The sequence below is a fragment of the Lipophrys pholis genome (genome assembly GCF_963383615.2).
Source record: "Lipophrys pholis genome assembly, chromosome: 8".
Classification (NCBI taxonomy): Eukaryota; Metazoa; Chordata; class Actinopteri; order Blenniiformes; family Blenniidae; genus Lipophrys; species Lipophrys pholis.
The window spans coordinates 23,186,295-23,212,325 of record NC_137630.1 but is presented as its reverse complement, the minus strand read 5'-3'; the positions used below and the strand labels follow the sequence as shown (position 1 = coordinate 23,212,325).

Genomic DNA, 26,031 nt, shown 5'->3' with positions numbered 1-26,031 from the left:
TTTAAATTACGCATGTTGTAAAATTCTAATTAATTGTGGACTCTATGTACTGAAAAATCCCAAGAATTAATTTAATAATTTGTATTGTGCGCAAATAAAAAGAAACACGGCCGAGATCGAATCACTGACTATCAGTAGCTATTTGCCTGCAAAAGGCTCAGTGGAGACCGATGAAGGTCTCGTATTCATTAAGATGACTGATCCCCATGTATGGTATTAGATCACAACATGATAGGGTAATTCAGCTTAACGTTATGCACCAGCTGGTTAGTACATGCGTGAAAAATGCAAGTGTTCATGTCCCTGATTGTATTTACAGGGCTGTGGAGGAATCGAGTGGTTCACAGTAATGCGGAATTACATGTTAGAAAAAAAGAAAAAACAAACTTAAATGTGCCTCTGCAGACAAATAGTGTAAAAAATAAATAAATGAATAAATGCTTATTGGGCTGAAGCTCCTGTGTACTGGGAAATCGCAGAGAGTGTGCAGAGAATTCCTGTGCATTATCATAAAAATAATCTGAAGTATAACTTGACACCAAAATGCAAAAACGATTTCCTATTTTGATCCGTCCATTGCAGCGGAATCCAGAAGAGATTTACTTAAGAAGAAACAAAAGCTTTCCACGCACAGACTGTAGGAATCATTGCTCTCCCAAAAATAACAGCTCCGTCAAAACCGCATTTCACACAAACACACACACACACACACACAGTGTACCAATCACACAGAGGAACACACTCACACCCACAAATATACAGCAGAAGCTGCGAGGAACTCATGTGCCCAGTCCGAGCTGTCACAGCATCATGCAGAAATGAGTCATTTCTTTCAGCCACCCGAGGCTCCAAAGCCATCTCTCACATGACTGTTGTGGTTTCAGTCACAACGCAAATACAAAACAACACTTAGGTTTTGTCACTTTGCATGAAGAACGCATGGCTTTAATTCATCTGGGTGAAATCTGAGAACGCCATTCACACAAACGTACGCTTGCAACTCGTCGCCCCTCCCCGGGAGAGAGACGTTGTTTACCAAGAACACAGGAAGGGGAACATGAGAGGACAGAGCAAGGTCTGGATGCCATAGGTGACTCAGCATACACTCCAGAGAGGTAGACGCCGTGTTTTCCCACTGTCGCCCACTCCACCGCTGCCTCTATGAATGGGAGCTACCCCGGTGCCGCCTGAGCGGGCGGTGCCGCCTGTCTGCCCGTCCGACGGCGTCCCCACTTATCATGCTACTCACATGTCGTAGAGCCGGTAGCTCATGGCGGAGCCCGGTCTGCTGGAGTGGGACCCGGGGTCACGCGTCCGCCTGGGGTCCGTGCTGCTCACCACGGCGCGCCACACACTTGGTTTGTCCATCCTGTACGCTGGTCAACGGGACTCGACGGTGGGACGGCGTGCGCACACGGGCTCACTCGCATTCACTCTCCCACTCCTTCCCAGTCACAAACATGGGCTGCCAGAGAGCGGCGCGTGTGATGTAACGAGAAGCATCCAAGCGGCTGGCAGCTGGTGGGGGGGCTAGTGATGGAGGAGGAGGTGTAGGGTGGGGTGCTGAAGATCCCAGAAGCTACAGCAAAAGCTGTCTGGTCCTAAACCACAGAGGGTGATTGATGACTCCGGGCATCAACGTCTGGGGCGACTTCCACATGGAAATGAATGAAGCGCGGCACAACCTGCAGGGAGAGCCGCTGAGATTTCACCGCCTCTCATAAACACAGAGGAGCATCTGCGTACACCTCCCTCCACCCTCTTATCTACACTCAGTAGTACAGTCCTCAGCAGGGCCGTGCGATTGGCTCCTTGGTCTCCATAGAAACAGGAGGATGTGTCAGAGGTAGGGCTCATTATCATGCCTGCTCCCTTCCCTCCCTCCCTCCCTCCCTCCCATTTTGTTTTCACTCCCTCCCTGCTCTCATCTCACTCGCTCTCCCGCTTTTCCAATTTTCTCTTCTCCTCACATACTCAACCCCCCACCCTCCCTCTGCATCCCTCGCTCTTCTGGAATCAATGCACTTTTCTCTCTGGTGTTTTTCAAAACACACAAGGCTTTCCAGCATAATGAGGAGCCGCGCGAAAAGGTAAAGATGCTGTGTGGCTTTGGTTAATTACACCTGCAGAGCCAGAAAAACACAAAGGAGCTAAGAAAGGAGGAGAAGATAATCTAGGTGTATGAATACATCAAACAGGATACAGGGTGAATAAGTTTCAAATTCAATTTATTCAGTTCTTATAAGTCGGACCGCATCCATAAATAAGCGTGGGCCTAAACAAATTATATTGAAAATGAACCAGATCTGATGGCTCTCAGTTTAATTGTATGCCATCCTTAAATTGCTTGTGTAACATCATCATCTATCGTGGGGAATAAATCAAAATGGTTTGATTACCACAATATGCTGACTAATCTCGGCTGACTGTAATAATCATGATTGTATAAAAATTATAATGTGTTGACTTGAAGTGCTGAAGTCGGCACTATTAGTGAACAACGAAAAACAAGACGGAATGTCAATAACAAGTCGAGTATTGCATCAGTCGAACCACAAACAAGACTAAATGGTCACTTTAATAAGTATACAAAGCAACAGTCATAAAATCTGCTTTTACAAGAGAAATGAGGTTCAGTTTTATGAGAGGAGCACAGAAGTTTTTGATTTCAGGCTCTCAGGCGAACATTAGCAGTTTTAGTTTGCATCTTTATAGCATTTCTCTCAGCAAGAAGTTGCAACTGAAGCTTTGCACACTTTACATGAAATCATACATCTTCTATATCCCTTTTTTCATCTTGAGAGTCGGAGTTGAACCCAGCTGATTGACACAGACATAGAATCACCAGGTAACCTCGCACACAAGCTTCGTGGGAGGAAACTGGAAAACCAATGCACAGACACAGGGGGCACGCAAACTCCACACGGAAAGGCTCCGTAACCAAACCTGCATTTAAACCAGGGATATTACTCACCTCCCGGCCACCATACAGCTCGTGTACTAGAGATTTCTTGCTTTTTGAATGTGTTGATAAGACTATCACATACCCTTAACTGTCTCGCTATATTATTGAGTGACCATATTAAACAGCAGCTCATAGTTAGTTAAAAAAAAAAAGAAGGTCAGACAATTTGTGGTTGTGGCGTCACAACACAAAACCCTTTCTGAGGTTAGACCACATGCAAGAGTTAAGGTCATGAAAAATAATTCACGTTGGGTCACTTTCAAAGCCTTTTCGATTATCAAAGTGTTAACGCTGTAACACCAAGATGCACCGAGTCAGAGAAACACAGAGGACAGGGCTTGCACCGGCATTGCATCATGTTCAAGCATTGCCAGAAAACCAGAAAGAAACTACAAATATTGAGTAAGATTATTACTAAAGAGCGTATTTTCGATAAGGACGGTGTGCAGGACGCTACAGTTATTTAATTCACAATATGGACTTAGGTGGTGAGGTTGTTGACACCTTTATAAGGTAACTACATGCGAAGCAGGACAGATATAGGAAATCTGTCATCGAGATGCTCCGAGACGCACACACGCGCACACAACACACACACACAACACACACACACAGCGTGCTAAAGACAGAGAGCCCAGGCTGCTGGCACACAGTCTCCGAGGGAGGCTGCGTTTCATCTCAAGCAGACTCGATGGCATGCAGTGCTGTCGATGTATCGAGTGCTAATTTCAAGGTGACTAATAATGTCAGACCTTTGTCTTTTTGTTAATTAACTTGTGTAGTGGCTAATTGTATACGTGCGTCATCTCACTGCAATACTGCAATTACATCAGCTGTGTAACCTGTAATTATCAAGCGCAGCGCTGAGGCTTCCTGCTGTGACATACTGTCCTCGACGCGCGGGTGTGCGTGTGTCTGCTTATGCAGTAACTCAGCGATTCAAATAATGATAGCCCTGAACTGTATGTGTGCACAACTTTATTGTTTGTGCTTGCAAAGGTTTTGCCTTTCCTTTCTTTAGGTCACCAAAGCACCTAATCTTAATTGCCCACAGACAGGTTTGATATGTTAATACCTGTCAGACAAGACTGAGAGATCAGAGCCCCTTTAATATTCACACCATTAATAAATAGATAATATTCAAAGTAGAGAAACTGATTGTGCTAAATATTGCAATTCTTAACTGGGAAACACTTCGCTCTCAAGGTTCTGGCAATATCTTGTAACGTGTACTACAGTACAACTACGATATACCGTGAACGCAGTGTTGGTAGTCAATGCACATACGAACGAAGGAGCGCAACCGTAACAACAATGTCTGAACCTGACAAATACTCTTTGCAGCAAAGACGAGCCTTCTACTCCATCCACAAGCACTCACGTGATTTCATAGTCAATATTCATATTCCTGTACAGATGCTGCTGCATTTCTTTTTTTATTCAATTATTCTCAGTTCGTCTTCACAAAATCCATTTTCTCACAGTTTAATTTTAAATAAGGGATAATAATTCAACACAGTGACATAAACAGACCATTTAATTAATGGCATAAATTAAATTAGCTTCTCTAACAATATAAAATATACAAGGTATTGACCTGAGCCGAACTTGCCGTGTTTGCATGACTTTAATTGACCAATAAATGACGGTGCGAGTGCAAGGAAGGGGTCTGGTTGTTTCTGGATTGTTTTTCAGAAAGCGAGAGCATTGAAAACGAAATAACAACAAGCCAGAAAAGCAACAAGGCAATCGCTTGGCATCTTGAAATTCCCGTTTCAACAGCTTGTCGTGTTACAAGTCACGGTCATAATGGACAGAGGCCAAGCAGAAGCAGAAAGAGAAGTCTTTGAGTGCATTTTGGAAGGAATAACACAGAGCATCTGAACAGCTTCGGGCTGAGCTGCTCACTAAACCAATTAGGGCTCCACAGGCAAAGGCCAAAGAGGAAAGGACTACTGACAGAAAAGACCAATATTTGCAAAAAGAAAAACGGTTCTATAGAAACCCCAGTCTTTGTGGGATAAAGAAAAAACAAAAAGAACAAAGTAAACCTGACACATTGCCTCAGTTTGTTCAGAAGGAACAAAATGTGACTATAAGACATTATGTCGGGTCTATAATGCTCGCGAGCTGCTTCACCGTCTCTGGTACTGGATGAACTGAACATATCAAAGGACTTATGTAGATTACTGAGGCATTTTAGAGCGACGTGTGGGACAAAATGTCAGAAAAAAAGAAAGAAAAAAAAAAAGAGGGTGAACTGTTTCAAAATGGCTTTAACTGAGTCCTCACCACAACTGCACACTTAAAATAGACACATTGCAGAGGAAAAGCAGCACAATAAGCAGCAGTTATATTGCATGCATGCAATAATACTGTTTTGCTTTAATATTAAGTATGGCTAATACTGCATGTTATTATTACCATCTTAAATGCTAATTACAGGAAAGGCTATCGATGCCATATGATTTACAGATGGTACTGAGAAACTCAAAAGATTCTTGACATGTTGTATATTTGCATCTATTTTTGAAAGCATCCTAAACTCTGAATAAATAGTGATGCTGAAATTCAAATAACCACTATATATGGCTTCTTAGATGTATCTATTCTGCATGTGTTTGCCCCCGTGAGAATCTCCTGAGTCCTCCTATTTCACCATATGGCCCCCTTTTTTAATCCAGCTGGCTTCAGTGTGTGATGTTGTTAGGTTACAGTGTCAGGATGCTGTGCTGGACTGCATGCAAAAGGAATGCCCACAAAGATCTCTCTCACACACACACACACACTCACACACAATGAAATGCACAGCTTTTATCATGACAGAAAGTCCACACTGATAAGCCTGAGCTTAAGGACGACCGACACGAGGAATTTAGCCAAAAGCCGATGGGAAAATCTACAGATTGAACTCATACTAACCAAATATAAAGAAACCGGGCTGACGGCATAATGAGGAGGAAACACGGGAATAGTCAATAATCACAGGATGCCGTTAATGAATCTGAAACAGTAGAAATCCAAGTAGCCTGCCAAGTGTGAACCAAGATCTTGTGCCAGAGCTGAGACAATCAACCTATTAGTCAATTAATGGAAGATTAATTTGGATGAGTTATATCAGAATTTTGTCAGCAAAATGCATAAAATGAAGACTTCCTGTTTCTTGAAGGCGAATCGTCTGTGACAGGAGATCTATAACCACAGTTGTTTTTTTTAATTACTCTCCATCAAAGAGGTATTAAAGACTGAAATCTACAAACTCCTGGTTATTGTGATGGGACATTGTTTTCTGTCCATTACTATGTGACATTTCATCATGAAGATGACTCATCAGTTCTTACAATAGCAAACTTTTGGATTTAAAACGTCTTCTGTTCCGTGTTCAGCACTGTATAATTTATCACTGTTCAAGGACACACACACACACACACACACACACACACACACACACACACACACACACACACACACACACACACACACACACACACACACACACACACACACACACACAAGTGTGTCTCAGTTGGAATTGAAAATCACACCACTTGACACTTGGCTTACTCCCGTGCTTCGCTTGTTTAGCTGAATTGGCTGTCAGTGTGTGCCGAGTTGCTTCAGCTGATATAAAGACAGATAACTGAGAGCACAAGTGCCGGAGGTCACAAAGCAGTGTGCGAACTCCTCAAAAATGAGGCAGCACTTTACTCCCATCAAAGAGCAATCTGTTGTTCTTCTCGGAGTGGCCACATGACTGCCATCTTCTCGAGAGGAACCATCCATTTGGAATACTATCATTTCTATACGCCAACACAATACGTAGAGGGGAACAGTTCTGTTTTTAGATGTCTCTACCCCACAAAAGGAAAAAAGAGAATATTTTGTCCTGTACTGAGAAGCTCAGCAGGGGTTCTATTCTCATGAGCCCACAACAAAACATCAGAGAAGAAGAAGAGAGACAGTGCCTCAAATTGTGGGCTGAAAGAAAAGAAAAGAAAAAAAACGAAAACTGTTTCTGCAGCACTTTGAGCTGGACGCCACAAGATGGCAGTGTATAACCTCGCCTGCATGAGCACAGTGATGCGATCAATGCCATCACTGAAGTCAGAAAACGTTTCCCTCAGGAGGTTTATTGTTGGATCACATGTGACAGACCAAATGAGGAACGTTTGCCCGCTCAATTAGGCAGCAACAATCAAATGTACGTGGATTTGTGAGTGGGAGGGAAAGCGACGGTGTATAAATTCAGTTTCATCACAACAGGCCACGGTCAGAATGAAAAACGCCACGGTCCACGTCTGCGTCTCGGTGTTCACTAACCTCGCCGGGTGACAAACGCACCCGTGAACTTTTTGTTCCATGAAAACATTTTCATACCCGCCCTTATTATTGCGTCAACAGCTGAGAAAACTGACCCTCTCCACCTCCACCCTCAGATAACCACCTCTCCGCCCAGCTCCGGCGATAAGGGGTGAAAGGTTTTGTTTCCCTGCTGTTTTTCCATGTAACAACGCTGTGCAGCCTCTCTGCAGTTCGCTGGCAAAGGGCGCAGTGCTGTGCAAAGGCTCCTTCTGTCACCGACTTGGCCTGAAGCCGGAGAACTTCAGAGGCAGAAGACAGATGAGCTTTTCAGAGCTGGCCAAACAAAGAACTGTCTCTCTGCCTCCGACGAAGAAGGAGAGACAGAGACATGACTTGACCCCTCAGGACTCAGCTGAGGCTCTTCATTACCATCACACAGGTTCGGACTTTTTCCCCCGATAAAGACATCAGTTTTACTAATATGGAGCTGCTCCAGTTCTCAAATTCTTCATATCTTCAGCAGAGAAATATGTCCCATAGCTTATACTTTCGTAAAACTACCAGTATTTTAAAAAAACTAAACTAATTCCACTACAAGTTAAATTATATGGCAACATTCAGGAAATAACGATTTAGACTGTCGTAGAACTTGTAAATGCATAAAAATGAAACACTGCAGGAACATTATAATTGGATTTTGGTTCATTAAACCAAGACAGAAATTGCAATTAAAAAGCACACATAAAGAAAATGCAATAATAGTTGACAGATATAAAACCAGTAGCTGGAAGTAAAAAAAAAAAAAAAAAAAAAAGGTGTGCTCCCTTTAATTAATCAATCACTGATGGGTTGTAGTAAACAGTAGTGTTTTAAGACCTGATAATGTTTATTTTTATGTTTATTCTATTACATATTCTGTTGATATAGAATCTCACTGATACTATATTTTAAAGTCACTGATTAACTTACCAAGTCTGCCTTTGGATTTTAAAAGAAAGCTGGGAGTCCCAGAGAAAACCTAGAGAAGATGCAAACTCCACATGGAAAGGTAACAGTGCAAATAAAAACTGAAGCTTTTTACACACTGCAAATGAAGTCTCAGATTAAAATGAGTTCTTTCCTTTATATTAACTTGACTGTTTAGCGCTGAAGTTTCTATCACAGTATTTTAGTTTTATAAGTAAAAGGATTTCCTTTTATTGTCCTAATAAATCTGACTCATAGGCAGATAAAAACATGTTTTCCACTACACTGCACATGATTTTGAAGTAAAAGGCCAATTATAAGGTGACTTACTATTTATCATCCTATGAATCTAATCTCGTCCTCCAACATACAGCCAAAGCACAGATTCAGCTGCAGCGTCTTGTTAATATCTTATTGCACATACAAGGACAAATCCCTCCCCTTGAGTAGGAGAGCTGAACGGCCTCTTCAGTCTTATTTCCTGAGGAAAAGTGTGCTGCTCCTTGTTCATCCACCTTAACCCCGGGGGGATAAGCCCCCCCCCCCCACCCCATTGTATGTGAGCAGCGATACCGAGCTATGGAATTGCAAATGTCTCCTATCAGACGGAGAGACAGATCTGAAATGGTCGGAGGCCCTTTTGCCTGATATTACGGTGGCATGAAACTGATGAAAAGATAAGCTATGAGATGGAGTCACACAGTATAGCTAATCTCTCACGATATCTAATTTACCAGGGAGAGTGGCCATGGGTAATACAGTGAACAGCAGAGCGCTGGTTGAGAATAACGGGATGCTAGGACATATTTTCTCTCCCTCCCTCGAGGTGCGCCCGACGCACATGTGTCGCCGAAAGTCTCTTTTTCCCCAAATCACACCAGTGTCACACATGATTTGGTCTTGAAATGTAACACCTGTGCTCTGTCACCAGACATCTGGGAGTCTTTACATTACTGCGGAGGAGATGCATTCACAACTGATAACATTGCACCTCTCAAGCCCCGACCGAAACACAAACTCCGGCCTTTCCTGCAGAGGAGCACACAAAAACACGCTCGGCTATAATTGTGTTGCTTTCTCAAGCGTGCGCTTTACAGCTTTACCCCCCGTATCGGCTCTAAAAAATACATTGAAATCAATATTTTACAAGTATAGTATATCTTTAGATGGCTCTGTGTTAAAGATAATGTCATGACAAATTGCCGACAAGATCCACTGGCTGATAACGCATTCAAGACGTTAATGTCACAGCTGCAAGTAGGGCATGTGCTTGTTGTAATGATAAGACTGTGTTAGGGAACATCTCGGTTATTGTGACTGTCAAGGTAATTGTGTTCTTTCACACAGATGACTGAATAAGAACAGAACAAACTGAATGAACAACATGTTGAGAGAGAGAGGTGTAGTGGTTAGCGCTCTCATCTCGTAGCGAGGACTGGGGATCTTTTCAGGGTGGAGTTTACACGGTTTTCTGGAGATACTCCTGTTTCTTGACCTCTCACTTCCGTGTGTGTGTGTGTGTGTGTGTGTGTGTGTGTGTGTGTGTGTGTGTGTGTGTGTGTGTGTGTGTGTGTGTGTGTGTATCATCGTCTTGGGCCCCGTGATACACTTGGCGCTTATCCAGCGATCATGCTTTTACCCATATTCGGCCGGGATGTCTTCATAAATCACTGCACTCAACAGACCCTCAACACTCTCACATGATCAGAATTTATCTTTAGTTGTAGTGCTGCCGCAATGTGAGGAGGTCTGTAAGGTATAACTCTCTCAATTTAACCACTAAACTCTGGCAGAAGAATGCAAATCATAGTTTTACAGAACATTTCGTGATCAAGAGAGCACAATACAAACACGCTTTGTTTTCAATGACATAAAGCAAGGTGGTAAATAATCCCACATGAGACGACGGACCAGAATGTGATCCCTGTATTTTATAGAAAGCTTATCAATATTTCAGGCCTATAATAAAACGGAGCAGGTTATAAAGAGAGCCAATTGTCCAAAGCAGTGGAAGGTTTGAAAAAGAGGAGAGCACACAGGCAGGACAGACTGGCTGGAGATGAGAGTCGAGAGAGAGAGTTGAGAGATGGAGGCATTGACCAAAACACAGGAGGCTGATTTCAAGTGATGCAAGGATTTCACTCGGAAGGAGCAGAATAGACGAGGTATGCACAGTAAAATCCGACTGAATCAATATGAAGAATGTAGCTTGATGCATCAATCTAAATCCATCAAGAGTCTTTACCAGTCTGCGCAAACAAGTCTTTTCCTCACCCTTTTTTTCTACGTGCTATATTAAGATTTCACAATATAATGACAACAGTCCTTAAGATACAAACATGTATACATGTGGAATTTATTTTTGGAGGAAAATGTCTGTACCGATATGTGAATGTGTATGGATTTGTTGTCGCGTGTATATTCAAATGTCGTGTCATTCTTCTTGTATTTATTCATAGTTGCCCATGATCGATGTCTGAACATCTTTGTAGAAATTGATATGTTCCTAATATTAAACTAAACTAAGTCTGTTAATATAAGGAAGTAACTGTTTGGCAAACAAACACACAAATAAATAAATAACACATCTCTTCATTTGGCAAAAGAATCAACAGAAGCGACTGAGGTACAAATCATGCAGCACGAAGAGCTTCAGCTTAAAGTCAAGCCAACTTATCCTGAGCCACATGGCCTGTGTGTGCAGGTCCCGAATCAGAACTGCGAGTTTGAGCTTCAGAGCGCAGTGTGGAGCCTTTAATTAACTCTTAGAGAATGTGATGACGAAAAGGAAGCTGGAAACTTCAAAAGACGACCGGGAGCTTTCCCGAGAGTTCAAACACATTACGGAAGTGGGCCCCGTGTTTCACGGGCCCGTTAAATCATCGTGCAGTTGTGATTTCCCATCTGGTCAAATCAAAAGTTTACAATACCAGCAGCAGTAAATAAAAAGGTCCAATAAAGAAAGAATTCATACAACCCACGGAATTTTATGAGTGGTGAAAGATACTTTGATTGCTGGCATTTTTATTTTTTATTTTTAACCCAACACTGCACAACTAACTCGTCTACACAACAAGCACTCATTCATTTACGAAGGACTGTTTGCTGAGGCATACAATAAATGTTTACTGTGTTGTCAAGCCCTTTTCCAAATGACTTCGCATGCTATCAGGAGCCAACAGAAAAGAAACACTGCAGTGAAACACACAACATCCTCTCTGACGCAGGCGTCACGTATACCTACATATGGCAATACTTCATTTCTACAGCGCAAGTCATCTGACCCCCGCATTCTCCCCCTGCGGCTGGATCACAGTCGCATGAGCTGCCCTGCTGCCTCCAGCCGTCAGCAAATAACACAGCGGCTGTATCAGCGGGGAGGCTGTGGGGGTCTGTGATCGCAGGAAGACAGGCCATTCCCAGGAATCAATAGGCTCTGCAGTGGTATTATTAGAGGGCCTGGAGATAATCACAGGTTCTCTTGTGAAATAATCATTCAACTTAATGAAGATTGTAGAGCACGTGGATTATTTATACATGCAATGGGGGGGGGGGACCATTACAGATCTGTAATGGTCAGAGGCCAAATCGGAACCGGGAATAGAAGCGAAGCTCTGCAATGGCGGGTAACTTTATGACCTTATCGTAATACCATGGGAGCCCTAAGAGGAGGACGTAAACACTTGCAAAGAGATTTATGCTTCACCATGACCACCAAACCCTTCTTTTACCTCTGTGAATCCCCCTGCCTGTATCTATTAAGCAAGTCAGATGGGTTTTCCTCGTTGATGAAACAGAAAAGGAGGGCAATGGATGACAGATGAGCACTTTTTTTTTTTTTTTTTTTAATGATTGAGTGAAAGAAGAAGGAATATTGGAGGGGGATCAAAAGAAAGGCGTGACGTGAGGGAAAAGGAGATGGATGGCATCTTGGGTATTTTAAAGCATTCATTCAGCCTTAAGCTCAGTTAAGAGAGGTCTTAACTCTGGATGGGACTGAAGTAGAAGGCAGCTGCAGGCAATGCACACAGCAGGTACTGCGCATGCAACACTTCAATCAGTTAAGACATGCTTTTAATTCATGTGGCTTAATAAAACTCAGGAACTGGCACCAACACAAGAAGGTTTTTGGGTTTTTTTTCCCCCTTGGCCGATGAAGTCCTTTACATTTCCACGTTAGATTTGGTCCTATAGAAAACAATATGTTGCTTTTGTGCAGTTTTCTTTCAAGTCAGAGCCACATGCCTTCAGATAAATTCAGATTCTTTTCCCTCAGTAAAGCGTACAGAGCAATTATCCTGTCTCACAATAAGCTGCAATCCTGCAGTCCTATTGGACTGGCTGACTGCTCCAGTTTCACTTTCTCAATCTGACATAAACATACTTCCTGCTTTCACCTCTCACTGTTCTGCATTCACGCACACACACACACAAACACACAGTGACACAGAGACAATACGAGCAGGACGACAGTGGAGATGAAAAGACAATTTACAATAGAAATGATAGCAGAGAAGCACGGGTAGAGGAGCTCAGTGCAGAGAAAACATGAAAAAGCAATGTGATTTCAAAGAAGAGGAGTTGAATGTTTGGAAGAGAGATGAAATAACCGAGAACACAGCCTTCACAGGCAGTTGTGAAGTTGACGTTATGTTGGTTAAGTAGGGCACGTAGCCACAAACGAATGGAGGGAGGCAGTCAAGAGTTAGATAAGGTTTGTGTCTGCAGGTCACGACAAACAGTTCAGCATCTCTCTACTGAAAGTCCCGACACTTAGAGTGAGGATACCCGTGATTGACCAATGAACTGCTTTGGTTGACCCAATTCTTATTGTATCAAATAAATCCAGTCTTTGGAAGCCAAAAGACCAATTCTTCAGGTTATACAGAGTCAATATAGGATTTTGGTTCTTTTTCCATCAATGCATATCTGGTATAAGATAAGATAAGGTCGGACTTCACTAATCCCACATGGGTAAGTTCAGTCATTGCAGCAGCTCAACATTGCACAAATACTTAGTAATATATATATTTAAACCTGAACTGCTGAACCAAACTGGTTCAAACTGCTGTCAACAGGGCCTAATAGAGTTTGTATGTCCCCCCCGCCCCACAAGGGATTCCTGCATCTTGGATTTCTTCGACAATCCAAACACATGCCTGTAATGGTAAATGTTGGACTTTAAATTGACTCGTTTGTGGAGGATTGACGGACCGATGGATGGGATTACAGTTTCATACTCATAAGCAGCAGCTATTTCCTGCAGCAGCATCGGTATTTCTGCTATTCCCAGACTGAACTTTGTCCAAAGTAAACTTTGTCCTCCTTTTTGAGTAACTACTGGAATTTAGACTTTTAGACTTGCAGGTTTTTTTTTTTTAATTTATTATTACAGACAATGTTTATTGCATCTTTCTGTTGCACTTCACTCATGTTCAAATTAAATTTAGTGCAGCCTACAATTCAGAGTGAAAGCAACAGCTCGGGAAAACCATTTTTACTGCTTTTACTTAAATTGGCAGCTGAGACATTTTTGCAGCTAATGATGGTCAATAAATTCAATTCAGAATTCTAATGAAAGAAACTCCACTTATTCCATTTCACAAATTCACTTTTCACAGTTTTATAGCATTTTGCTCTTTTATTATTCATATTTTGCTGATGTATCCTTCCTTCTCCATTCTGCTCTGAGGCTCAGCTTTATTGCCAGCTGCTGACTGACAAGAAAGAACCGAAAGACATTAAACACCTTGTGGGACCTGTTCGTATATTCAACGCGTGTGCTCTGATAGAGGTCAGGTAATCTACCACCTTTGTCCTGGTTCAGATATTCTATTGCACAAGCGGCGTCTCCATAGCCGTTACATCCCGGTCATGCGGCTGGGTAATCACACCAGTGAGTGCTCATGTGTGACTCCTCAGAGTCGCATTAAATAAAACATTTCGCTGTCCAGGGTGCTGAAGCTGTCAGTTAATGGAATTACATTTCCAATTTTTCTTGGATTTTTCCAAGTAAAATTTGCTTATTCATCCATGTTTCCTCCTCTGACAGTATTTCTAAACTTTAGATGCAAAATCATTCTGGCCAGCGCTCCATCAACACTGAATCAGACATACACATTTAGGCAGAGGAAATAAAACAATACAACAGAGCTATTCCATTACCTGTATAGATCCGTAGCTGATCAAACGCTACTGGTACATGTAATTGTTTTCTTGCAGTATGCAGAGAGAAAAAAAAAAAGACTGCAAAAAGGAGCAGGCACAAACTAATTTAAGTGAAGTTCAAGCCAGGAAAGAAATGTACAGATGCAACAGTTCAAGAGGAAGTTTGTGCAGCTTCAAATATACCAGCCGCATTGTTTGCTTTGAATCTGATTGGTCATCCCCGGAGATAGACTACACTCTGGTACTGAGCCTGTCGAACAAGCCAGTCACTGTAAGCTACACCAAAGCAAAAGTCCCATTAATTCCTAATGCCTTCTTTCCTTCAAACTCTGCAGGAATAATATACACTTTTATATAACAGCACCATCTAGCATATGAGTCCAATCAGCTTTTTCTTTTTTTGCAACTAAAATAGAAAGAAACGCATGCTACAACTATGCACACCTCCCATGATTACAGCGATCCTTAACATTACCCAATACACCCGGTCAAACACATCAAAAACAAGTGAAGTGATTCAGCATACTGGAGGGCATGGCAGAGCACAGTGCAAATTGTATAGTAATTAATATTTTACTCTGTCTCGAGCCGTTAGTGCTGCACAAATATGGTGAGAAAATGCAGTTACAGAGATCAATCATTTGCCCAGAGCCCCACAGAGTTACGCTGCTCAAACGGAGAGTGATTACCCAACATTTCTCTGCACTGCTTTTCGAAGTCGAACACCGTGAAAACATGTCGTATCACAGTGACTCCGTGGTCTGAAGTGCAACTTCCTGGGTCAGATGTGGCACAGGACCATAAGTGAGCTTCCTGTCTTTCAAAAAGACATAACATCTTAAAAAAACAAAAAAACAGTGAGAGATGACAAGCGGCAGCGGTGTCTCAGGTCTTTACAATGAATGTTTCTTTTCAGTTTGACTCACGCTGTGATCCATTTAGCAAACTTTCAGCCAGAACTGTCATCTCTTTTTTTTCTTTTTTCTTTTTAAATGCCACAGAGTGTGTTGGCGAGTGCGATTCTGACACTTGAATTGAAAGAGGAGCTTTCATTCAGTGTTTTCTGTGTGCAGCCCACTCACGTTCGCTCCTATCCTTCAAACTGTCTCCAAACGCAAAGTAAGCCAAACAAAGAGACAAACAGGCGTGTGTATGCCACCAAATATTCCCCAAATTGATCCAAAGTACTTAAGCAATTCGAAGGCTACCTCTGGGTCACAGTAATAGTCAGCAAAGTGAGAATAATAACATAATCAATGTTATTTTGCTCTCTCATCAATTAGTAATCAGCTAAATGTAACTGTGTGTCTCTGTAAGCGGAGAGGAAAACAATCAAGCTCTGATCACAGCCATCTTCCTTGTTTACAGTCATGATCCATTTAACCGATTAGCTTTGAGCTGTGCTTGAAAATTACTTAGTGAGCAACTATCTCGCTGAGAAAGGGGTGCAAATGAGCGAGGCATCAGTCAGCAAGAAAGAGCAATCGCCTCATTTCTGCGGTTGTACAGAAGTCTAAAAACAACCCGCAGATGTTCCGACTCATCAGAAACCTCTGAGCGCTGCTCTTTAAAAATAGAACATGCTCCCACTATGCAATGGGATTTATTTTTGGGCTGCACATGAGCCAGAAGTGAGCTATGGATTAGGCGCACATTGCTTTTAGATGATGAGGCACACAGCGCTGGGAGGTGTCTCTGAAACCCTCCCCAAGCCTTTTGAAGCCCCTTAAGTCAGCCCCACTGATGCTCTCCTCCTCGCTGCTCGTTTGTGGAGAAACTCTCTCACCATCCAGGCTCCACTCGGAGCAAATGGGTGAGCGGCAATGAAGGCTCTCTTACGCAGAGATCATATTTCATTAAGCCCACGACTAATGATCCCCTCCGACGGTGCGTTTGATTGGAGCAGCCCCGTACACACGCGTCAGAAGAAAAAACAACAACACTGCAGCAGTCAAAAGTGCTGTGTCATAAGAAAGCGGATGACTGGAGAACAGCTGCAAACCTCAAACGTACGGGCGCAGCAAAGTTTGCAACTGTCAGGCTGTCACGGCCGATACATCTGGCACACAGAGGCCAATTAGCAAAGCATCAATAGGAGACGGAATGACTTTTAAAACAGTAACAAGAGCAAGACAAGAAAAACACCGTGCAGCGAGATGCCGTGCTGCTTATGGGACCATTTAAGCATCAATCATATCGTGGTGAAAAACAAGTGTCTTACTGTACCCAAAGGAAGCAGACTTCCACGTGCGGCAGGGCGTGACTCTCCTGCAGCCTTCAGACACCAGACGGCCCGGCTTCTCACTGATGTCCGCCGGCAGAGACACATGTTTCCTACAGGAGGAACGAAACCCGTTACAAACACAACTTCATGAAAATCAGCACTCGATCAGTTCACTGTACTGGAAAATAAAAAGGAACTAGGTACTACCTTAAAGTTGGAGTTCCTCCAACTCTGCAACTAGTTTAGTACCTTTTCTTTTATGTTGAGGAATTCATTTACCACTAACTAAAAATTAAAAGTAGTGAAGTTACCGTAAAGAAACAGATCTGTTTTGCTTTGAATTAAATAAACATGACTGACAATCTGTGTCCGAGTTTCATTAAAAAAAATAAATAAATCGCTTTATAAATAAAATGTCTTGTTTTTAGGAACTAAATAGTCACTAGTTACATGTTTAAATAGTGTGAAGTCACTTCACTAGTTAGTAAAATTGAAAACTGCTTAGTTACTCTTGAATTATCTCCCTCCGTTGCACTAACCAGCCATAATAATACTACTGACAAGTGACGTACATAACATTAATGGTTTCTTTTTTATCGTCAGTGGGCAGGAGATGTTGAATAGCAAGTGCACACTTTGTTCTCAAAGTTGACGTTTCAGAAGAAGGAAAAAGCGTCTCTCTCTCTAAGTATCTTCCAAACTGCAGCTCTTGCTCGGTGTTCCCAGTATGTAGCGGTCAGTACCTTTCAAAAGTGGCACAAGGGAGGAAAAGCAGTGAACCAGTAACGGGGTCGGGGGCGGCCAAGGCTTATTTATGCATGTGGGAAGTGAAGGCTGACCTGCGCGCCCCGAATGTTGGTTCTGTTAGAAATATGTCAAAACACAAAAGGCAAATATTTTGCTTTAGAGCAGCAAAATGGGGACATAGATAATATCAGGCATGTGGTGATGATGTTATGGCTGTAGCGGCATCACTGTAGTGCGGTTGTGACAAATTAGCTGAGCAATCAGGACTGTGTGGGTTAATGTGATAAATGATTCACTCGGCTGCACTACATCAATTAGTTGCACAATAATCTGAAAACTAAGTTCAACAAGAAACGGCAACAAAACAAACATCCAGAGAGCAAATATGTTGAATAGATGGTAGGCCACCGTGTACTCCTTTACACGTCACGTTTACCCTCAAATGTAGTATATTACAAAACATTAATGTACCTGAATTGTGCAGTTTCAAAAATGAAGTTTTTAAATCAGGTCCACGTAATCGGTTCCACTGAACTCGACAACGATTAATTCTGTATCGAGACTTAATTCACAATCCCGCAGACTTACAATGTATATAACTTCTAAATGACTATTGATGAAGTAACACAAAGGCGACTTAATCTGCAGTACTTCAGACTAGTGTTTAAAGTGGCATTCAAAGACAGAGCTGCTAATGGCACTTAATACTAGAAGTACCAGCAAAGAGACGGAAGATAAGTCCTTTTAGTGACAGCTTATTAAAGTACGTTATCTTTTTCTGTGTCAGATATATCCCAGTAGAGACACTTTGTGTTAGACAAAGCAAGACATAGAAACAGGTCAAAAGTAAAATTAGCTGAATGAAATACAAACAGGAAAGGAAAGGTCACATGAGGTAAGTCCCACTGTTTTGTCTGTATAGTCATAAGTTTGCGTTGAGTGTCCAAGAGTCACTGAAGTTTTGTCTTCTCGTTTTTACTGCATCATTTCTCATGTCCTTCACAGATAGACCGTTTCTCTCTCCGCATTGTTTGTCGAGTTCTCACGGAGCCAGGCCACCTTTGGGCTGCTTGTCTCTGATGGGCCGAGCACATTTCTCAACCTGTCAGCATGCTGCCTTAAAACCTGCAGCGCCCCGGTCGCCCTCCGGTAATGAGTTCTTCATCAAAAAAAAATATAAAAGCTAAATCTCCCCGCACAGTCATGCATTTGTCAAAGCGTTTGAAACAACAACAACAACAACAAAAAAAAAAAGAAGTAATTATCTGCCATACGTCAACTCGTCTCATACAAAGTGTCAGTATGAGAACTTTTCCAATGAGGCCTTGAGAAATATCAGAGCTAATTGTGTCATTGCTGCTGCCATTTGCTGCTGTTTGGATGTAATGAATTATTAATTCAAAAAAAATGCTAATGTCTCTGCTCCGGCTGAGTCGAGAGCTATGAACCTTGAATTAGTCAGAATTTTCTTCCCGTCTTCACTTCGTTACACCGATAATGCAGCAGGGCCAAACACTCAGAGCTTGTTCCAGTCCTGTCACTGCAGTGAATAATGCACAAAACACCCGCAGTTCATAAAAAAAGCGGCAGTCCTTTTTCCACAGAGACATGCGAGTCACGCCCTCACCTCCTTCCACTATACGCTCCACACACAGCGCGTTGTGTCTCATTCCTGCAAATGGGTGGGGGTGGGGGGGGTTGTTTTCAGAACAATGCCTGATTAAGACATGAAATCAAAAGGAACTCGCACAAGGACAGAGACGGCAGGCTCAGTGTCCTACGCATCAAAGTTGAGCATCGCTCTCCATGGCAACAAGGGTTGCAAGAGAGGCGAAAGACAAGGATGTATTTTATGTGATCCCTCAGCGGAGCGCGAGCTGAGGGTGCAAGTCGGCGCAAGACCGGCTCTGACAACAGAGTGCTGTCACTTCTCATCACTGCAGGCGAATATCAGCTGGCCTGGCCCGACGTGGCCTGTCCCGCCACCGAAGGACGAGCTCCTTTTTCTTAGGCTCTAGACTTCTGTGAGGATTAAACACAGTTCAGTCAACACTTTGTACTGTTGGAGCATGACGTCCGGCATTCAGACGGAAAACTGCGGCCCTATAGCTACTACAGCAAATACCTCATCTCCACACAAAACTGCACGAGCGCAGTTTCCTTTGCTCCCCTTGGTATGTTTTATGTTAATCCATTTGGCTAATCGTTATGCTTTATAAATCATCCTGCGATCCCAACAAGCAGTCGGCCTTTGTTAATGCTCAAATTGATTGGAAACACTTTGCTTACTGGTGTTCTTTTGAGACACTCTCTCTGACGGAGGTTGTGACCTCCACAACAACAGCCCGGCCAAGCCGTATTCTTCTCATTGTCATTTGGACAATAATGGCTGAGCTGTATAATCCCCGCCTCTCCGCATCCCCAACTCTCTGCGGAGGGCTACAGGGAAATAAAAGCCACAGACCTTGGCCAGGCTTTCCAGAATACCTCCAGTCAGTCATTGTGCTGCAGCTCTCTGACAAGCTGCTCTGGCCTTCGTGTGTGTCAAACCAAATCTGTTCAATAAACAAAAAAAATACAACCAACACCGCTCAGAAGGTCCCCCGCCATGGACGCAGCATCCCAATGATGTGAGATTTCAATTAGCTCTTCATTCACCGACACTCTGAAACATAACAACCGCCATCCATCACAAAAGAAAACCTCACCGGGCACGAGTAAACAGCTATAAATAAGACAAGAGCGTCCTCATCCTGAATTCTTATCGCAGTTGCCGTGATAAAGCGTTGGTCTGCTCCTCAGCTGTGGGCTTGTGTCATATGCTCGTCTGGGTGTATGAACGAGTGCTGCATTAAAGTGCGTTTGGCGGCGTGCGAGCGGGAGAGCACGTCGTCGTCACACATTCAACTGAAGAACAATCCAATAAAAAGCAGGTCAAAGAGTGTCGGCACATCTCCACCAGGCCCTAATCACATCTGAATTAAGCCATCCATTCTGATTACAGAACAGCAGACCAATTAAACACCGCCATGTTGTTATTCCTCTCTCATTAGCCATGAGTGCGCACACACACACTTATTTATTTATAGCACTTGTGCCAAGTTCAGTGGCTTTTTCATTATTAATGATATTGAAAACCCACCAAGCCATGTAACGCACAAACTTTTCAACAGCCAGACTCACTTGTGTCCTGATGTGGCACATTAACAGGGTGAGAGATGTGAGTGACTGTAAGTCTGCTGTGTGTTGTCAGCAGAGTGCTGTTCTGGCACTTGTAGTGACTCGGAACAGCTTTCAAGTCAGGTACAAAAGGGAACCCGGCGCCAAGATGAACCACGTGGATGAGAGAGAGATTTCATGGCAACAGTCACAGCAATATTTGAACCAGGCAGCTGCGTTTCTTTAAATAGACGCTACCTAATATTTACAGAGAGATTTATACTATATTTATATGATATGGAAGATTATTTGACACAGGAGCAAACAGTAAATTTATACTGGGTGCTTCATATTATGGAAAGAAACTTAACACAAAGCAGAGAATTTCAAAGATTCAATACAAACCTTTTGAATGCTTAATGGTATAGGCTATATTGCTATAATAACATCTTATAGTAGAAGGCCTATACCTTAACCCATAAAGCCTGATTTCATCCTTTGCTCTGTGATGCATGTGTAATTTCCAAGGTTATACAACAATCACGATTTGTTACATATGTCCTATTTTGTTTCATTCAGTCTTCACTTCTTATTGCTGCCCCATAAGATGCTCGCACTACAATTCCTCATAGCAGATTTTGCTCTACCAATTGCTTTGTTCCCATGTGTAAAATATTCGCTTTCTCACAGGATTCAAAGCCCGTCTCCATTTCTCCGCTTCTATGATTAGCTACATAACACACCGCTGGAGCAAGCCTCATTCACAAATATAGGACAGACTGCACTTACCTGGATGTGCATTTCTGGAATATATATGTCCTATTCATTTTTTTATGGGGTGTTGTGAATGCATGCGTGTTTGTTGCGTGGAAACCACTTTCCAGCTCTCAGCTCGTTCAGGGGCTCTCAGCTGCTACACTCCCTGGTCTGGATAGTGGTGAATTCATTTCATTACAAACTCTTGGTGCATCTCCACATTCATTTCTTCTTGTTTAATGCTTTTATAGTGCATGTATTGATAGAACTCCTTTTGAGTTATAAAAACCTTCTTATATTTCAGACATGTTCTATGGGACACTCTTTAATTCATTCAAGTTTTCAGTTTTTAATGGATTTATTCATTTGCTTGTGAAGCCTTATTATTTCCACAATTAAAATCCCTTTAGATGTTTTGCAATCTTCGTGAACACGGCAGAAAATAGATATATTATTTTAGCAATACAGTGAGAAAGCTTTTAATTGTTTAAAGAAATCAGTGAAGGATTAAAGATATCAGTACCAACATGACAATTCCTAAAGGAAAAACATATTTTCTCATTTCTTATCCATTTGCTTGGAGGCTAAGCAATAATTTGTACTTTTATTTGTATTCCAGCGTTTTCATAACGATATTTTGACGTTTTATCTTCCTGCAAAACAATGTCAATTGCCTGATTACTCATCACGCACCGAGGGCGGTTCCTCATCCTGCAGGCAACAGGATTGCATATTCCGATTCACGTGTGTCTACCAACAGCAGTGGAGAGCAGCTTGACTTCACAAGGGTGTGTGACTGCACAATCAGCATGATTGGCTACTGAAAGTGTCAGTCAGACATGGAACACCCCCACATTTCCACAAAGTAAACATTGTTCGACAAAGACTCAAATATGGTCAGAAAGCAGCGTAATCATGAGTCAAGTGAGAGTCGAAGTGTATGCAGGTGTCAACAATACAAACAGATGCCCATGACAACATATACAGCAGCGCGATAACAGTCGGTTTCTTGCTTCACATTAAGTAACAGAATGAGTGTAAGAAATGCGGCCAAATTCAGAAGCAAGAGCTGCGATCAAAAGACTGCTGCCATTTGGGAGATTTCCAACCACATCAAAACATCGATTTTAGAACCATTTTCATCTGAAGCCTCATCTTCTGCTTCTGCTGTTTGGCTTTTACATTTCACTATCAGCAGCAGTGCTTACAAAGGCCTGGGAGATAAGGGGGAAAGTAAAGACCACAATACATCTGTTGTTGGAATACACATGAGAAAATAGATAATTACGTTAGCTTTAATGAGAACAAAAGTTTGCCCTTTCAACTGGCAAATGACTTTCTATTTTGAAATCTGACACTTTAATCTTGGCATTAAACAATGTAATGAGAAACACTAAGGATAATGGTCAAAACACAAAAAATAATTGGAATCGATGTGCGAGCACAGCAGGTATCGTTATCATATCCATCAGAGTCAAACCTGAAATAAGCTGCAGAAGAAACTAACTCCCAGTCATATTTATTTATGAAAAAAATTTGCAACACTCCAGCAAACAAACTTCACATACACTTGTTTCGCTCTTGCATGCGCGCACAAAGACGTACTTTCATATCAGGAGCGTACAAAGACAAAGACTGGCACACATCTCCAGGCTGGGGCCCTCTGGATTCGCTTCAGATTTGTAATGGGACATTTAGAGCAGAAGAAAAGCAGCCTGGGGAGTCTCGGCAATCGACTACCTACAGAAAGAACCGACATGGCCTGGATAATTTTTGCTAAAACACAAGACGGGCTTCGCCGCTCACTCTTTTCAACTCGGTCTAGACGCTGCTGGCTCCCAAATACACGGCACTACAGAGGCAAGAGGCTGTTTGGATCCCACAGCGAGGCGTCCCTAAAGAGAGAAGCTGCAGATAAGGAGTGTGTTTACCAGCGAGAGGAGCCCATCTACTCCCGGCACGTAAGCCATATTCCATAGCTGTGCTCACAGCAATGATAGATTCACATTACAGTTTTAAATCAACCCGCGTCTTAACGCCGTCAGTAGAGACAGCGCTACAAATCTCCTGCCACTGAAGTTCCCTCAGCCAGTGAACTAACAACACAGGAATGTGACCTTGCACTGCATTTCATCGAAAAATCTCATCATTTCCTGCACAGTGTAATATCCACTATCAACAGTAATGGCCGCCACATTGGGCCCACCTCAATCCCTCAGACAGAGGAGTAGCACTCTGTCCAGCATTATTTAGTTTTACAGTCTCAAATCAAAAGAATTACATAACAGTGTCTCTACTAAAGTATTCTCTAAAGCAATATGTCTGCTTTTCCCAGAGGGAACAAGCTTTAGACGCATTTTAAATGAGGCGACAATGCATCCGTGTCTAAAGGAGTGAACCCACCTTGAAGCAGCGGGACATGCCGGACCATTACGGAGAAGTCACATTGAGACCGGAGAGACGGTTAAATAAATAATAAAATAAAAAAATGCTGGTTCAATGATTTTGTCGAGCTGGTACAAACAAAAGATGCTGCGGCATGTCAGTTTGGCAGCCAAAAAGACGTGTACAGTGACATAAAATGCCTCACTAACCGCCATCACTTGATTCAGCGTCTACATTACTGCAGCCACGTTTGCGTCTCTGCGCCTGACAGCTGCTGCGCCTTTGAGCAGATCCTTCTGGTCTCCTGAGAGACTTTTTTTCTTTTCTTTGTTTTTTCTTAGTCCGGCTACAACTCAGACGTGACACCGACAAGATTACATACATGTGTCAAACCGTCTCCTCTGTCAAGGAAGTGCTTATTTATGAGTGCTGTGTGTTGCTATTTTAGTTAGCTGTGCACTCCGCTTCATGAACAAAAGGCCAAATCCAGATTATTGTCTCAAACAAAACATCTTTGTTACAGATGGACATGAAATATAATGAAAAAAAAAAGAACAGAAGTTGAATATGAACGGGTCCATGCGAGAAAAATCTGACATATCGCCAAACCACATTATCAGGTACACTTGATCAATCCTCAATAGCATTCAAGCAAATTTAGGAAAACAGAAACACAGACAGCCACACTCACACACGGGCATTTTAAGATAAATTTTTTTATTGGAGGAGGAAACTAACAAAGGCCCTAAATCCCACCCAGACTCTCCTCTCACTCACCACTACGCTGCTGTGCAGCCCGTCAGTCACAGTAAACCACTGTAAACTAACCTCAACTTAACCCCTAAACATCGACTAAGACAACAGACAACTTCAGAGTGCTGCAGAAAGGTAATTTCAGTGTCTTTGAAGGTCAAACAAAGGTCGTGTTGGCTCAATATTTTTCCATCATGGACCACATTTGTTCAACTCCGACAGAGAAATTGAAAAGCTATTAATCATTCTGACCTGGGATGCACACAATTAGCCGGTTAAACAATTAAACGTGCGCCGCTTTCACCAGTTCCACACTTGAAATGTTATTCAATTAAAACCAATGAGTGATTGGCTCATTCATGTACACGGCTACTTGAAAGTCAGACACCAGTCTCTTTCCCTGCAGCGGCGCTCGCATGGACTGCAAATTTAAAACAGCCCACTGTAGAAAGTAGGACAGAGGACATCGCTCCCACTTCACAGTCAGGCCAGTTTGATATCATTTACCCCGAGACGCTCTGACCCCACCTGAGGCGGGACGGTAACCAAAATGACCTCGCAAGGTTTTCAATCTAACCCAGTTCAAGGTGAAGGCTTCAGGAAATTAATCAAATATATAGAGACTTCTCCTCAAGTCTTAATTACAATTTTCATTTAATAACCGGGGAAATTAGTCATGAGAAAAAAACTCTAATTTTGACAGATTAGGTGAGTGAAGATAGATCTACACAGTCACAAACTTTACAGTCTGAATTAAAGTAATACTGAATCATTTGCTTCTACGTCAAGCTAAATAAACTGCATCATTCCAACTTTTCATTCTGTATCGCAAAACATGTTATACGATATCAAGTTTTATGGTACAATACGATACATTAACAGTTTTTATATGATAATTGATAAAATGATGTATCATATTACGCTAATACTACAATATTAAAATATGATATCAATCTACCTTGGGAAAGTTTCTGCTGTCGCCGCATTATTCCTCCGTGAACTGTCTTATCATTTTAGACAAAAACGATGAACTGACAGGGAACAAAATATTCTAACCGACTTTTTACAACTCTGCCCGTCACAACGAGAAGGCAACAAAAAAAAGTTGAGAGCAATCTCTGGTCCGAGTGCATTTCTGCTGATCTTCTGGGATTTTCACACACAATCTATTCGGGTTTCCAGAGAACACCCCCCCCCCCCCAAAAAAGGTAATGTATTGCTTTCAGTGAGCAGCAGAAGATACTCTATTGATGGCAGAGGTCAGAGGAGAATGAGCAGACTGGTTCAGGATGACGGTAATTCTACAGTAACTCAGGAGATTAAAGCAGGAAACTGTCTGCCTGCAGTGTACCAGCAGGTCAGAGTGTTGGCGGAGGTGTAACGGTGTCCTCTTGGCCTCTTATTATCACCAGAGTGTGGTTTAAACACTGCAGTCTACCCAAGTACTGATGTACATCATGTTTATCCCTTTATGGTCACAGTGTGCGTCTCTTCCAGCTGGATAACATGTCACAACGCTCCAATCATGTCAAATTGCCATCATTAACATAACCACGGGTTCTCTGGACTCCGATGACCTCCGTCACCAGGTCTCAGTCCAGCAGAG

The 26,031-nt window shown here is 42.4% G+C and overlaps 1 protein-coding gene across 2 annotated transcripts in view; it reads right to left on the bottom strand.

Annotated features, from left to right (window-relative positions):
* LOC308113968 (IQ motif and SEC7 domain-containing protein 1-like) overlaps window positions 1–26,031 on the bottom strand; it is a 92,548-nt gene that overhangs the window by 50,160 nt on the left and 16,357 nt on the right. For both annotated transcript variants that reach the window (XM_080470559.1, XM_080470563.1), the window contains exon 2: window positions 16,628–16,735. In XM_080470559.1, the coding sequence (XP_080326685.1) occupies window positions 16,628–16,735 (108 nt within the window). The remainder of the gene's footprint in view (window positions 1–16,627; window positions 16,736–26,031) is intronic.